The sequence below is a fragment of the Ranitomeya variabilis genome, chromosome 1, assembly GCF_051348905.1.
Source record: "Ranitomeya variabilis isolate aRanVar5 chromosome 1, aRanVar5.hap1, whole genome shotgun sequence".
NCBI classification, from domain to species: domain Eukaryota; kingdom Metazoa; phylum Chordata; class Amphibia; order Anura; family Dendrobatidae; genus Ranitomeya; species Ranitomeya variabilis.
Window position 1 is genome coordinate 560,083,903 of NC_135232.1, and position 15,438 is coordinate 560,099,340.

At 52.7% G+C, this 15,438-nt stretch overlaps 1 protein-coding gene across 9 annotated transcripts in view; it reads right to left on the reverse strand.

The window, feature by feature from the left end:
• GON4L (gon-4 like) overlaps nt 1-15,438 on the reverse strand; it is a 66,248-nt gene that overhangs the window by 412 nt on the left and 50,398 nt on the right. For 3 of the 9 annotated variants that reach the window (XM_077256599.1, XM_077256619.1, XM_077256609.1), the window contains exons 2-31: nt 13,540-13,586; nt 13,121-13,457; nt 12,955-13,047; nt 12,141-12,304; nt 11,985-12,059; nt 11,815-11,865; nt 11,007-11,057; nt 10,646-10,741; nt 10,430-10,543; nt 10,200-10,355; nt 9,770-9,962; nt 9,532-9,633; nt 9,411-9,451; nt 7,841-7,944; nt 7,368-7,575; nt 7,208-7,294; nt 6,436-6,607; nt 5,534-5,678; nt 5,311-5,461; nt 4,777-4,893; nt 3,501-4,706; nt 3,152-3,395; nt 1,974-2,158; nt 1,708-1,905; nt 1,489-1,632; nt 1,268-1,411; nt 1,037-1,177; nt 659-772; nt 518-578; nt 57-417 (exon numbers count right to left, since the gene is read on the reverse strand). In XM_077256599.1, coding sequence (XP_077112714.1) covers nt 57-417; nt 518-578; nt 659-772; nt 1,037-1,177; nt 1,268-1,411; nt 1,489-1,632; nt 1,708-1,905; nt 1,974-2,158; nt 3,152-3,395; nt 3,501-4,706; nt 4,777-4,893; nt 5,311-5,461; nt 5,534-5,678; nt 6,436-6,607; nt 7,208-7,294; nt 7,368-7,575; nt 7,841-7,944; nt 9,411-9,451; nt 9,532-9,633; nt 9,770-9,962; nt 10,200-10,355; nt 10,430-10,543; nt 10,646-10,741; nt 11,007-11,057; nt 11,815-11,865; nt 11,985-12,059; nt 12,141-12,304; nt 12,955-13,047; nt 13,121-13,382 — 5,180 coding nt within the window. In that variant the 5' untranslated portion in view covers nt 13,383-13,457; nt 13,540-13,586. Of the gene's footprint in view, nt 1-56; nt 418-517; nt 579-658; nt 773-1,036; nt 1,178-1,267; nt 1,412-1,488; nt 1,633-1,707; nt 1,906-1,973; nt 2,159-3,151; nt 3,396-3,500; nt 4,707-4,776; nt 4,894-5,310; nt 5,462-5,533; nt 5,679-6,435; nt 6,608-7,207; nt 7,295-7,367; nt 7,576-7,840; nt 7,945-9,410; nt 9,452-9,531; nt 9,634-9,769; nt 9,963-10,199; nt 10,356-10,429; nt 10,544-10,645; nt 10,742-11,006; nt 11,058-11,814; nt 11,866-11,984; nt 12,060-12,140; nt 12,305-12,954; nt 13,048-13,120; nt 13,587-15,438 lie in introns of all 9 variants that reach the window. The other 6 variants (XM_077256592.1, XM_077256566.1, XM_077256583.1 and 3 more) reach the window with 4 other exon arrangements.

Genomic DNA, 15,438 nt, shown 5'->3' on the forward strand with positions numbered 1-15,438 from the left:
CCCAACCCAAAATCTGAAGCCTCTATCCCCCTCCCTTACATGATGTAAGCACCTACCTAGTCCAGAGCACGACCTTCTCTCCGCTGGAGCTGACCTTGATGTTCTTGGCGCACATAGTTAGGGTTGGCTCCTCTTGGGCTGTCACCTGGCAGCTGGAAGGCTCCTCGGGGGTGGGAATTTGTAGAATGGAGGAAGTTGTGGTAGGAGCCTTATCTCTAATACCCATTCCAGAGAGGCTGGGGCAGCGTGGCAATTTATAATGTCTCCTAGCTCCCCGAGATGAGGTACCTCTGGCCTGATGCCTCACTCTACCCTTGTCAGCACCAGAACAAGATCGTTGTACTGAAATGCTGGGACCCTGCACCTCAGCCCGATCATCAGAAGATGTGTTCCTAAATAGTGGGATCCTGCAGTCTCCTGCACCCAACAAAAAGGAATGTTTAATAAGGAAACAAAAAGACCAACCCCAAAATACATGAACAGGTTTACGCTTTCATGTCAGATTTCCACAGCTCACCTGCATCCTTCATGTTTGATGCACCCGCATCAGGTAGTCTCTGGGAACGACTGTCACAGCCCTAAATATGAGACATAGGGTTAGCGAGAGGGTGGCACGGGCAGGAAAAGCACGGGCAGGCAAGGCCGGCACAGTACTCACCTTACTGGGGCAAAGGGCACACAGCCTTCTTTTACAGCGCTTCATCCTCTGCTCCGCTCCTGCTTCATGACAAGAACACGGACACTCCTTCCCGCCATCTGGCAAATCACCGTCCTACAACCACCCCAACAGAACCACCCATTAGAAAACGGATGAACTGCAGCTTTATTCAGTTCACGAAAGCATTCCTAGTTATTCCCACAGCAGCGCGGACCCACAGGGTCACAAACTTTACAATGTCCTCCACCGCTAAGAGACTTTACGCGAAGGACGGAGAGGTCCAGGCACACTCTGCTGACAGCCACTTCAGATATACAGGACATGGACAAGCTCTGAGGGGCTCACCTGATTACTATCTGCCCAGGATGGGGACCATACCTTACAATTCTCCTGGTTCTTATCTGACCCATGGCTGGCATACTTCCTCCGTTTACTCCTCGGCACTGAGGTCACTTTTGGATGCTGCTGCTCCTCCTCTTCCTCCATGTCTGGTATAGTCACTTCTTCAAAGCCATCAAACTAGGAAAAGGAACAGAAGCCATCACAAATATGTGCCCTGAGCGCCTGTGTATCCCACTGGGTACATTGGGACTTATGCAAGGCACTCACTGTGTATTCCTTGTTTTCGGTCCAGTTCACCACCTCAAAGTCCTCCATACGGCTGGCCGGTGGCCTCAGCTGGTCAAAGAACAGGGAGAACTCCTCCTGCAGGTGCATGTGCCCCTTCAGCAGCTGCCACATCTGAGTTTTCAGCTAAAAAGACACAGAATCCAGAGTTATGTGGAAGTGGGACAGGAGTGTGTGTGGAGTGACAGTCTGGGATTACGCACCTTTCCCATCTCCTGCAGGGGGCACTCCGCACAGCTCTGCAGCAGTCTGATGATCTTCTGATGTTGGGCTGGGTTCTCCTGGAAACAGATCTCCAGCTGGCGGAGAAACTTGCGGCTTTTATCAAAGGCCTGCTGTTCCTCAAACTGTAGTGGAGACACAGATTACCCCAATCCCAATGTGACATCTGCCCCTTTCCCCCCAGGTATACGGTCACCGACCAGTCCACACTCCAAGGCTTGTTCCGGAAGCAGAAAAGCAGCAAAGTCCCGGAGAAGCTGCGGCCAGTCGCGCAGGAGCAGCCGCAGGCTCTCGTACAGATGCACTGCCGTCTTCTCGTCTCCTTTCGTCTCATATTCATAGATGAGGTTGAGGAACTGCTGGTACGTGCCGGGGGAGGAGTGCAGAGCCTCACGCACCTGCAGGATCAGGCGGTTACAGTGGCTCGTACATTACAGGGGTGCTCACTGAGGCACAGACCACTCACCCGGTTCAGGTAGGACTGTGCAAACGCCATGTCCTTCTGCTCCCGCAGTGGGTCCTTTGTCAGAATCTTCTCATCATACAGTAGCAGCAGTTTGGAGGTGTCCTTGCTGGCTCGTGTGCGCGTGCCCCTTCTGTTCCGGGTGCGGTGACTGCTTTGGCCTTTGCTGCCCCCACGGCGCCGCTCTACTGGGAAAAAGCCAACACAACATCATCATACAGCAGAGAGCAGACACCTCATCATGCAGCGGGAAGGGGACGCCTAGTGGCTTAAAGGGCCACTGTCACCCCACCCCCCAGCCGTTATAAACTAAAAGAGCCACCTTGTGCAGCAGTAATGCTGCAGTCTAACAAGGTGGCTCTTTTAGTTTTTGATTCATTTATTACCTCAAAAAAGCGTTTTAAAAATTGGCCACACATACCAGATATTATACCTGGAGGCGGTCCGAAGCGTCCTGTATGAATCCCCCAACTGCCGTCACTCATCTCTTCAGGGCCGATGGTACCCGCCCCCTGAGCGCTGTTATCGTCTGAAATCCGGCGCCTGCGCTGTGCGTGCCTGCCTGGGGCCTGCGCAGTGTTCATTGTCAGTGCGGCCACCCTGTTACTGAATCCCCGCCCCACACTGTGTTATTCATTATGCACAGTGCAGGGCTGGGGTTCCTGGGCATGCGCACTGCGCTGTTTAGACGCTCCCCAGCTCCCCCGCCTTCCCAGGAACCCCAGCCCCGCACTGTGCATAATGAATAACAGTGCGGGGCGGGGATTCAGTAACAGGGTGGCCGCACTGACAATCAACACTGCGCAGGCCCCAGGCAGGCACGCACAGCGCAGGCGCCGGATTTCGGAAGATAACAGCGCTCAGGGGGCGGGTACCATCGGCCCTGAAGAGATGAGTGACGGCAGTTGGGGGATTCATACAGGACGCTTCGGACCGCCTCCAGGTATAATATCTGGTATGTGTGGCCAATTTTTAAAACGCTTTTTTGAGGTAATAAATGAATCAAAAACTAAAAGAGCCACCTTGTTAGACTGCAGCATTACTGCTGCACAAGGTGGCTCTTTTAGTTTATAACGGCTGGGGGGGGGTGACAGTGGCCCTTTAACGCCTCATCACGCAGCAGTGACAGGATGATGATCAGCAGCACATCTTTTCATGCAGCGGTAAAGGGCAGCACTTACCTGTTGGGGCCATGCTGGTTTTCACTTGGACTGGTGACGGTGTGCGGTGGTGACTAGGCAACAGCTTCTCATCTCCGGCTTGATCCATCATTTCCTCCGGCTTCTGACATGAACTGTCCGCACCCTCCTCCTCCTCTTCTTCCTCCTCAGGTTCAGTGTTCTCCTCCTGGGAGTTTTCCTCGGAGTCTCCCTCCTGACTCAGACGTCGCTCTGATGCCAGCCAAGTCAGCTTCTCCATGGTCTCCTGGCAGCAGAAAATAGTGTCACTGAATGCACCAGCAATTAGATCAATGGTTTCCAGCCTGCCACCTATGGCTATAGGTAACATACCCGCACCCTGGCATCTCACCTGCAGCTCGGGTACAGACAGCACCGACTCCTCAGAGGACATCTCATCCTCATCCTGGGTCAGGTCATCAAAGTCTTCATCCTCTTCATCTTCTAGGGCATCCTTGTCATTACACAAGTCTTGGCCCTCCGCAGGGCTGGGGGAGTCTCTCTGCGCTGCCCCAGGGCTGCTGATCTCCACATCAACATCGGTGGAGCAGGAAGTGTTTTTTGGGGACTCCCATGTCCCCTCTGTTTTTTGGGTCTGGTTCACCTCCCCTGGCTCCTCCATATCTTCTGGAACCTGAGTCTTTGACACTGGGGAGGAAGCAGTCAAGCTCTGGTGCAGTCCAGACTGTGGCTCCTCAGGGATGACATCAGTCTCCTCCTCCTTTATGGTCACGTGGTCTGTGACATAAATGGATTGATCCCTCCCTTGAGCAGCAGCCGACTCTTCTTCCACCTTTATGGTGATGGACACGTACTCCCACTCGTCGTCCTCTCTCTTCTGGTTCCCAGACTTAGATACCACAGGCTCAGTTTGAGCGCTAGGCAGTGAGACTGGCGTCTGGCTGAGCGGTACGTGGGTGGAACTGAGCAGCACAGTTGTCATGGGAACTGCACTTCCTGTACTGAGCGGCTGGAGGACGCCACAAGCCGAGCCCAAACTCACCAACTTTAAAGCTCCATGTGGAAGAGCGAAGACAACGGGCGTGGACTGGAGGATGGGAGTCATACTTCCGCTCATGGTCTTCACCTCGGCATTTCTTTCAGGTAATGCACAAATGACGGACTTCTTTGGCATTGGAGCAATGATGGGGGGCTGCATCACTTGTGCCTGCGGGGCTGTAGCAGCTGTGGAATAGCCAGACATCCTCGGAGAGGCGGCAACACATGGCACTGGGTGGGCATTACACCTCGTTTGCACCCCGAGCGGCTGGATGTTGACTATTCCTTGCATGGTCACTGCCGGCTGAATGAGTGGCGGAACCTGCCCTAAGATCCTGATGGGAAGGGGCTGCGGGGCTGGGGGCTTCACCACTTGTTTGGACACAGGGTTGGGCCGGATCAGTAGCGGTTTTAAGGTGGACCGCTTCTGGCGCCATGATTTCCAGTAGAATCGTTTGGGCAGGGGCTTGAGGGTAAGCAAGATCTCTGGCGGGAGGAGCAAGGGGTACTCGGAGCCAGAAGATTTCTTCATTTCCGTTTCGATACTGCTGAGGTTGGCCTGTGGGGAGAGAAGTGTCACAAAGGGCGGCATTACCCAACAGTGTGGACACCACAGCCCAGCAACGTACCTTTATCCAGAATGGCAGCCGTTGCTTCTCCCTCTCCACTGGGGGGCGGGCATCGTCAGGGAGGACGTCTTCACAGCATCCGCCCAGCGCTGGCAGCATTTTAGTTCTCTTATAAAACTGTCAGAAAAGTGTGGGGCATAAAAGAATGCAAAGAAAATCGGGCCCCCACCCCCCTATAACCCTTCAGAAGACCCTTCCCCAGCAGAGACCCCAGCTGAGACCTCGATCTGCCACCATAAAGCTCTGGAGGGACCTCAACTCCCCCCCTCCAGAGGACTCGATCCTCCCCTATAGCACCAGAGAGACCTCGAACCCTTCAAATAACCCTGCAGAGGACTCTTCCCCAGCAGAAGCCTCATTCCACCCTCATATAGCCCTGCAGAGACCTCAAACCCCCCACACAAATCTGCTGAGGCCCCCTCCCCAGCAGAGATATCAATCCGCCACTATGTAGCACTGGAGAAACTCCTGCAGACACCCATACTTGTGCATTTTTCCTGGCAAGAACCCCTTCTCTTTCTGGCAGTGACCCACCTTGATGATGTTGTCCGGCGTCTTTTTCATGGTGAGGTTCTTTATCCGCGAGGACAGCTGCTGCGCAGTTTTGGCGCTAAGAAGGTATTTGCTGATTAGTTGCTTGGAGTAATCGAGGTTCTCAAAATGCTTCAATCCTAAAGCAAGTAAACTAAAAAGGGAAGCTGGAGTCACAGTGAGCGGACGAGACACAGCCAGAGCAGGACCAGGCACAGCCACTCACCAGTCCTCGGCCTTGGTGAAGAACACCCTGTCCTGGGGTCTTCTGGGTTTCATGGAGCACACAGGAAGCAGCTCTGGATACAAGAAGACGGAGCGGGTGGCCAAGATCCAAGCCGTGCGCTGGGACAGGCTGGGGGCATCATTCGCTGGAACAAGATGATCTTACTGGTGAGTGATGGTGGAGACCATTACAACGGATCCTGACAGAATTGCGGCTTCCTGCTAATATCTCCTGACCACCATCATAACCTCCGGTCGCCATCAGTAACAATACACAGGATTGTCCCAACCAGCACTTCTCCAATGGGAGAAAAAGGCCCATCTCACCAACACTAAGCGCTGCAAGGGAGGCTCCTCGTGCCGCATCCTGGCATTGAAGCGCTACCGGGAAGGCTTCTCATGCTGCACTCCGGCATTGGGGTGCTGCCGGGGGCATTGGGTGCCTCTTCGCGGTACTCCTCATTTGGTGTGGCTGCTCCCACCCCACCTGGCTTCTGAAAACTGGTCACACTGGAAAAATCAGGAGGGCCTTCAACCTCAAACAAGAATGTTCCCAAGCACTAGCTCAAATTTTAACTTGCTCCCTGTGTACAGAAGTGTAGATCTCCGCAGTCATGGTACTGATGTCTCTCAACCTGCCCTCCCCCCCTCCTGTACGGAAGTGCAGAACTCCACAGTCCCGGTAAAAGTGCCTCATCCTGCCCGCCGTGTATAGGAGAAGTGCAGAACTCCACAGCCCCCCGAGTACAGGAGAAGAGCAGATGTCTCACATCCTGCCCCCCCTGCAGAACTCCGCAGTCAAGGTACAGAAGTCTCATCTTGCCCCCCCCCCCCCCCTGCCCGTACAGAAGTGCAGAACTCCGCAGTCACGGTACAGACGTCCCTCATCCTGCATTCTCATACCTGTCTTTCTTGAAGGGTTGGAGGGCTCGATGTCTTCTGGTACTTGGCTATGAACCAGAGGGATGAGCTGCAGAGCGTCCTTTAGATTACAGGCCTGGAACAAGCTCTGGAAGTTGGGGGTCACTACTCCATGTCTGAGGGATGAGTTGTCTGCAAAGGTGGAGAGTTCAGCCTGAGAGAGAGGAAGATCCATTAACAGGAACATCTGACTACAATACCCCAGCCCACTGCTCTCCACGTCGTATCCAGCCGCAACCCCCCACCCCACTGCTCGCCCCATGACATCCAGCTGCAACCGCCCTGATGCTCACCCCGTCGCATCCAGCTGCAAACACTCAAGCTCACTGCTCGCCTTACCACATCAGGCCGTAACACCCCACCGCTCGCCCTGTCGCATTCAGCTGCAACCCCTCCAACCCACTGCTCGCCCCAACGCATCCAGCCACAAGCACTCAGCCTCACTGTTTACCCCGTCGCATGCAGCCGCCCAACTACTCGCCCCATCGAATCAGGCCGCAACGCCCTCTGCCCCACTGCTTAACCCGTCACATCCAGCCACAACCACTCTGCTCCACTAATTGTCCCATCCAGCCGCAACCCCCCGCCCCGTTGCATCCATCTGCAGCCCCTCCACCCCACTGCTCACCCAGTCGCATCCAGCAACAAACCCTCCACTTCACTGCATCCTGCTGGTCCAATGCTCACCCTGTCATATCCAGCCACATAGCCACATCCTGCGCCTCTCATCCTGGCAGACATGCTGCATACTCACCAGGTAGATCTGCGAGGTTTCGGCCTCGTTACAGAGTTTGGGGTTCCTGAAGCTTAGCAGGTGAATCTGAGTCAGGAGCTGGACGTGCTGGGGACATGGAGAACATGTTATACTGTGATCTGAGGGCTGCACTATGCTCAGATGACCGGACCCCACTCACCTGCTGCATCTGCTGCTGGAGCCTTTTTCTCTGTGTGCAGTTCAGTCTCATGACAGGTGAAAGTTTTGGGGCTGGAGCAGATGTGGGGGGCTGCACATCTCTGGCAGGAAGTTTCTCTTCTTCGATCCTCAGAGATTTCCTCATCCGTAAATACTCGAGCTGCGCCCGCACTGTGCGATGCTGCTCCGTGAGGAGAGCCTCTTCCAGTCTGCGGGAAAGTATGTGTGGTCAGCCCCCAGGATGTGTACAATGTGAAGGCCTGGCGGCTGGTAGGGGCATTCGGCGGTGGTGGTCAACTCTTGCGGTCAACCCTGACGGTGTGGGGGCGGCAGCGGTCAGCCCTGGCTCAGCACAACTCGTGGAGAGGGGTTGCCATCGCCACTTCATTAATTTACCTCCTTTCCCAAACAGTGGCAGCAGTTCTTTGGCTGCTCTGCCCCGTACAGAGGAGGCACTGTCAGTCAGTCACTCACCTGATGGCCTGCGGCGTGTTGAAGTCGAGCAGGGGCTCAGTGTTACTGTCCTCATCATCCGCACCCTCATCTTCTAAGTGAGAAATTCCCATCTCATCCTGAAACTGAGAAGAAAGATCCAAGTAAGCCACAGTGCTGCGGTGAGGGTGCATCGGCAAGAGGACAGGGGGGCAGTGTGATGACAACATTTTATCTTAATTAACCAGACATTTATTTTCAGTAAGCCAGGAAGAATAGACTTATCTATATGTTAACTTTGAATTTATTCATTTCTTGTTTGCTGGTCAAAAGTCTGAAATGTTGACTTGTAGGTTAAATTCGTAAATGGACGAATGGTTGTTATTTACCTCGTATATCAGCTCCTACAGTTTATTGTATGGTTATATTTGCAAAACAGTGATAAAGGGTCACAGAACAATGATGTTTGCAGCTATGTTGATTACACATTGTCCAGGCCAGCTAACTTGCAAAAGAGAGGAAAAACTATGCAAACCGATTAAATAGTCAAACAATATGCAAGTTAACCTCATCACATTTTGTTGACCTTGAAGGACAACAGATGCGAACTATGAAAAGGGATATGCCTTTGTAGCGATATACATTGAAATACCCAAGACTGGACCCGTTGAAGCGCAGTCGGCGCGAAACGGCCGTCGTCCTGTTTTGTTTCCCTGCACCTACCAATGTACCTGCCACCCTTGACGTAATGTCCTCAGCCCGCAAGACGGGGTAATTAAAAGACTTTTAACAGCACAATCTGATGAGTGCCACGTCTTCTGTTTCTTTGACGTTTTCTGAATATGCATTGCTGTTTGTCGTTGAGCACCACAATAGAAGTGCCAGTCACCACCGTTTAGAAGTCAGAGGAGTACCTTGACGCTACACTTTATCCCTATGTTGCATCGGTTGTAGCCATATCTAGTGCCGTTCTACTTTTTCTTTTGGTTAAGATTTACTCTATTGACCATCACTGAGCCATGGATTTAGACACACCGGTCGCATGAGTTCCATGGATACGTTTGGGGAGGTCATTACTGGGACCCTCCGGTCACCTGGCTTCATGAAGATGGTCGTAGAAGACAGGTTGTGACTGTCCACTCACCTGGCCTTGTACCTCAATGGACTGTCATCTTCCTAAGCTTGTCATTACCTACTCTCTGTCTGTGCCACAGGTGGGGTAGTCGGTCCAGGAAGCTCTGAATTCACAGACTAGTTCACTGCTGGGACTGATCTGTATGCCATTATGTGTTAGTGGTTCATTAAAGTATTTCCACACTGTTTTACCTCCACCCCATGTTGTCCCGAGTAGTATTATGCACATGAGAAAGGAGAGCGGGCATTCGGTGGGAGGATCCCTGGTCCATGCGGTTTCGGCTAGCAGACTAGAGCACCCATTGACCCCACTCCCCTCTCAACGTGACTCCACAGGGGGGGGCGACGTCAGAAGGCGAGGGGGGGGGGGGGCAGCAGACGGAGATGGGGGGGCAGGAGTAGAAGGAGATGGGGGGACAGAAAAGGGGGAGGGAGAGAGGTAGGTGGCAGTAGGAGGAGAGAGCGGGGCTGTACTCACTGTCTCAAATAGCTCCTCCATCAGTTTGTTCACTTCTTTCTCTGCCAATCAGAACAATGAGAAGATGAAGCTCCATCCTTCAAGGACACCCCACTCTCTTTCCCTCAGTTCACCCACTTACTGGTGATCCGCACGGCGCGATCATTGCGCAGGTCCTCGGTGTCTGGCTCATCCCAATCCTCCAGAATATTGTATTCTGGGTCATCATCATCGTCTGCTTCATCTGAAATTAAAGAAGGCACGATCAGGGAGGACAGCGTGGGGCGCCTGAATGGCTTGATCAGAAAGGGGAGTGTGGGGAAAGCTAAACAGTGCAGCACTGGGGAAGGCAATAGTGGTGCGAAAGCCTCGGCACTCACCATCATTGCCCACGTCGTCGTGCATCAGGCCGCGTAGCCAATTCTTCCAGTTGTCATCATCAGCGGTGTTTGCTTCGTACATGTCGGGAGTGATGTCCGGGGCCTGCAGTTTGGCCTCGAGTTGACCGATGGGCACATCCTTCAGGGGCCTCTTGGAACGTGTGCGGCAAGCGATGAGGTTTTCTTCCAAGGACTGTCAGGATTAGAAGCATCAACCACAGTCACCTCATGGGGATTGATAGTGGGGTGAGGCGTTCCTGGGAACCTCAGGCAGGAAGAGAAGTACCTGGGAACCATTGGCAGGGTGTACCTGGGAAGCACGGGCAGAGGAACGGGGCGTATCGGAGACCAATGGGCAGGGCGTACCTGGGAACTATGGACAGAGGGGCAGAAACTACCTGGGAACTACGAGCAGAGGGACAGGGCGTACCTGGAAGGACCCAATAGTGACGGGATAGTTATCCAGCTCTGCATCCACGGCATGCAGTTTATCCATGAAGGCACTGTCAGGGGAGTACTTTATTTTGGGGGGTGGAGGAGGCCCCATGGGAACAGATTCTGCAGTGATGTGACTCGCGGCGCCCTGCTGAATGGACAGATAACACCCATAAGTAGTGAACCCTTGAGGCACGTCTGCCATGGCTACGAGTGGTAACTTACCTGCCGGCCATCCATACGCTCTTCACCGTGCGACTCCAAGATATAATGGGCTCTCATACGCTTGTGCCCACGTGGGGAGGACGCCGTGCTCTCCACATCACTCTCCAGCAGACTCTGCAGACGACACACAGCGTGAGCGACCTGAACCCAGGCCAGCAGGGACCCACCGCAATCCTCCAGCCAACAGGGCTCCGGCCCCACAGTGTACACCCTCACCTCTTCAGCAGTCTCATCTTCATCCTCCTCCTCTGGCCGATACTCCTCATCTGATGAATCCTCTTCTTCCAGGGGGATGTCAACAAACTGAGGAACCTGATGTAAGATAGGGGGGGGGGGGGGGGGGTTGGAAGAGTATTGAGAGCACGTGTGAGAGGATGGGGGTCAATAGCCAAGGGACAATAGGTAATCTCACCATCCCACACCCCAGCACTTAACCCCTCACCGCCGTATTCCGGGCTATAGGAGTCTGGGGTCACATCCAGGAAACACCCTACCCCAAAGTGTTTAGTGTGACGCCCAACTACAACGTTTCCGGAGCGAGTCTTCTACCGAGGCTCGGGCCCCCCCAACTGCTCACCTGCTGCTGGCTGCTCTTCTTGATTGGAGACAGATTCCAGGTAGGGATGACCTAAGAGTAAGGGCCACAGTATAGTATAGTATAGTATAGTTATAGTACCGACGGGGGCCCACGGTGGGCGAACCGACGGGGGCCCACGGTGGGCGAACCGACGGGGGCCCACGGTGGGCGAACCGACGGGGGCCCACGGTGGGCGAACCGACGGGGGCCCACGGTGGGCGAACCGACGGGGGCCCACGGTGGGCGAACCGACGGGGGCCCACGGTGGGCGAACCGACGGGGGCCCACGGTGGGCGAACCGACGGGGGCCCACGGTGGGCGAACCGACGGGGGCCCACGGTGGGCGAACCGACGGGGGCCCACGGTGGGCGAACCGACGGGGGCCCACGGTGGGCGAACCGACGGGGGCCCACGGTGGGCGAACCGACGGGGGCCCACGGTGGGCGAACCGACGGGGGCCCACGGTGGGCGAACCGACGGGGGCCCACGGTGGGCGAACCGACGGGGGCCCACGGTGGGCGAACCGACGGGGGCCCACGGTGGGCGAACCGACGGGGGCCCACGGTGGGCGAACCGACGGGGGCCCACGGTGGGCGAACCGACGGGGGCCCACGGTGGGCGAACCGACGGGGGCCCACGGTGGGCGAACCGACGGGGGCCCACGGTGGGCGAACCGACGGGGGCCCACGGTGGGCGAACCGACGGGGGCCCACGGTGGGCGAACCGACGGGGGCCCACGGTGGGCGAACCGACGGGGGCCCACGGTGGGCGAACCGACGGGGCCCACGGTCTGCCGGCGGATACTCACCACACCTTTCTCCACCACCTCTTTTAGCTTTGATCGAGTCATTTTGGGTTCCTGTAAGACAGAAGCAGAGGCAGTCACACATCCCTCTGCTGCTCTTGCTCCCTGTTATCAGCCACATGCAGGGACTCGCCCATCATTGGCTGGTGAATGCCAGCAGGGCAATTACTTACGAAGGGCGGCAGGCCTTGGCTTTCTGTGATGGCGGCCTTCATCATGGCCACAACGTGCTCATTAGTGATCACCTCCTGCAATGTCAGCAGCACAGGTAGCAATGAGGACAGGTATTACAACCTCTAGCATGAGCCCTCACTGGTGGGGTCACTCACGTGGAGGATGTTGCGGACGTTGACCACTGTCAGGTTGTGCTGCTTGGCTCCATCCTCCAGGGCTCGGTCCAGATCCTGATCCAGGTCACAGGTGAGTGGCTCGGCATCTTCTCGCTTCCTCTTCCCCACAAGTTTCTTCTTTTTTCTCCTCTTCTCGTCCTCATCTAAAAGCACCAGACGGGAAGAAAACCTGAACCAGCACCCAGGTGGAGGCAGAGTTGCGTCGAAAGCCCAACCAATCACCTTAGAGGAGGTCAAGCTGCATCCACATCCCAACCAAGCATCCCGGATGAGGTAGAGCGGCGCCTGCTGCCCTACCAACCACCCAGGAGCTGCATCCACAGCCTATCCAACCATCCTGGAGGAGGCAGAGCGGCGCCTGCAGCCTAATCAACCACTCCAGAGAAAGCAGAGCAGACTCCAAATCCCAACCAACCACCCCAGAGGAGACACAGCTGCATCCACAGCCCAACCAACCACCCTGGAGCTGCATCCACAGCCCAACCAACCACCCTAGAGCTGCATCCACAGCCCAACCAAGCTTCCCGGATGAGGCAGAGTGGCGCCTGCAGCCCAACTAACCACCCCGGAGGAAGCAGAGCCGCATCCACAGCCCAACCAACCATCCTGGAGGAAGTGAAGCCTCATGCGCAGCCCAGACAACCAACCCGGAGGAGGCGGAGCTGCATCCACAGCCCAAACAACCACCAGGGAGGAGGCAGAGCTGCACTTTGTGCCACTAACCTCCCAGAAAGCACTGCCAACAGTCACTTCAACTCCATGCACTATAATAAAGCAGGATGTGATAACTGACCATAAGAGATCACCAGCTCGGCATCGCCCTCCTCGTCAGGGGAAACATGTGGGACCACTTCTATATCAAGTGGATGTTGGACAACTGCAACAACTGAAAATACAACAAAGTCTTAAAACCAAGAGAGGTTTGGTTATACGGGAGATGGGTATATACAGGTCCTCACCAGTGTCGTTTCCCTCCATCTCCAGTTGTGACTTAGATGTTGCATTGACATTCAGACACTCAGTCATGGACTTCTGACGTGAATCAGAGTGCGGCTCTACCCACAAAACATTGGGGTCAGTGTGCGTTACACTGGGGGAATCCGTGTTAGGGGCTCTCTGTACAGACTCCAGACTAGGACGCGATGTGGTAGGACAACACTGGGCTCTGCCTTTATTAGGACAGAGAGGGGAGTGAGGAGAATCCTGGGGTGTAGAACTCATGGTAGTTATTTCTGTGGGGCTGGGGGGTCTCCTGCAATGCTCACTGCTGGCTACAGAAGCAGCACTAAGAGGTTTCTGCAAAAAGGAAAGTCCATCAATAGCAAAGCTACGTGGTGAGTGGGACAGGGGACAAGGAGCAGGACCAGCAGATACAGACCTCCGAAGATCAAAAAGATCAACGCTGGAGAGATCCTCCATCACCGGCTGCAACGAGATAATGTAACGGAAGTCAGTACAAATGTCAAAGATACACAGGAAAGACACCCCAATGTAAAAAGTATATACTACCCTGTATATTATACACCACTGTATAATGTATATACTGCCCCCATATATTATACACCCCTGTATAATATACACACTGGCCCTGTGAATTATACACACCATGTACTACACAGCCTTCGTGAAATATATACACCTACTACACTATACTACCCTGTATTACCCCTTTAACTATACTACCACGTATACACCTGTATAATATACACGTCTATACTATACTGCTGGATTCATCGATTTTTCTGTGGACTGAGTGCTCAACTTTTCCGTGCAGGAACAGGTGTGGAATAGCCGATATTCAGGTCAGCTGACTATCTTCTGTTTTTTGTGTGTATAATATATACAATCACATCTATACTATACTGCCCCTGTATATTACTGTATAATATACACACACATCTATACTATACTACCCCGTATATTCCTGTATAACATACACACATCAATACTATACTACCCCGTATATTCCAATATAATATACACATCGATACTGCACTGCCCCGTATATTCCTGTATAATATACACATCTATACAACAATGCCCCGTATGTTCCTGTATAATATACACATCTATACAACAATGCCCCGTATGTTCCTGTATAATATACACATCTACAGGACACTGCCCCGTATGTTCCTGTATAATATACAAATCTATACTAACTACCCCGTATATTCCTGTATAACATACACATCTATACTATACTGCCCCGTATATTCCTGTATAATATACACATCTATACTATCCCGTATATTCCTGTATAACATACACACATCAATACTATACTACCCCGTATATTCCAATATAATATACACATCGATACTGTACTGCCCCGTATATTCCTGTATAATATACACATCTATACAACAATGCCCCGTATGTTCCTGTATAATATACACATCTATACAACAATGCCCTGTATGTTCCTGTATAATATACACATCTATACAACAATGCCCCGTATGTTCCTGTATAATATACACATCTATACAACAATTCCCTGTATGTTCCTGTATAATATACACATCTATACTACACTGCCCCGTATGTTCCTGTATAATATACAAATCTATACTACACTACCCCGTATATTCCTGTATAATATACACATCTATACTATACTGCCCCGTATATTCCTGTATAATATACACATCTATACTACACTGTCCCGTACATTCCTGTATAATATACACATCTATACTACACTGCCCCGTATATTCCTGTATAATATACAAACATCTACACTACACTGTCCCGTATATTCCTGTATAATATACACATCTATACTACACTGCCCCGTATATTCCTGTATAATATACACATCTATACTACACTGCCCCGTATATTCCTGTATAATACACGTCTATACTACACTGCCCGGTACATTCCTGTATAATATACACATCTATACTACACTGTCCCGTATATTCCTGTATAATATACACATCTATACTACACTGCCCCGTATATTCCTGTATAATATACACATCTATATAACAATGCCCCGTATATTCCTGTATAATATACACATCTATACTACACTGCCCCGTATATTCCTGTATAATATACACATCTATACTACACTGCCCCGTATATTCCTGTATAATATACACATCTATACTACACTGCCCCGTATATTCCTGTATAATATACACATCTATATAACAATGCCCCGTACATTCCTGTATAATATACACATCTATACTACACTGCCCCGTATATTCCTGTATAATATACACATCTATACTACACTGCCCCGTATATTCCTGTATAATAT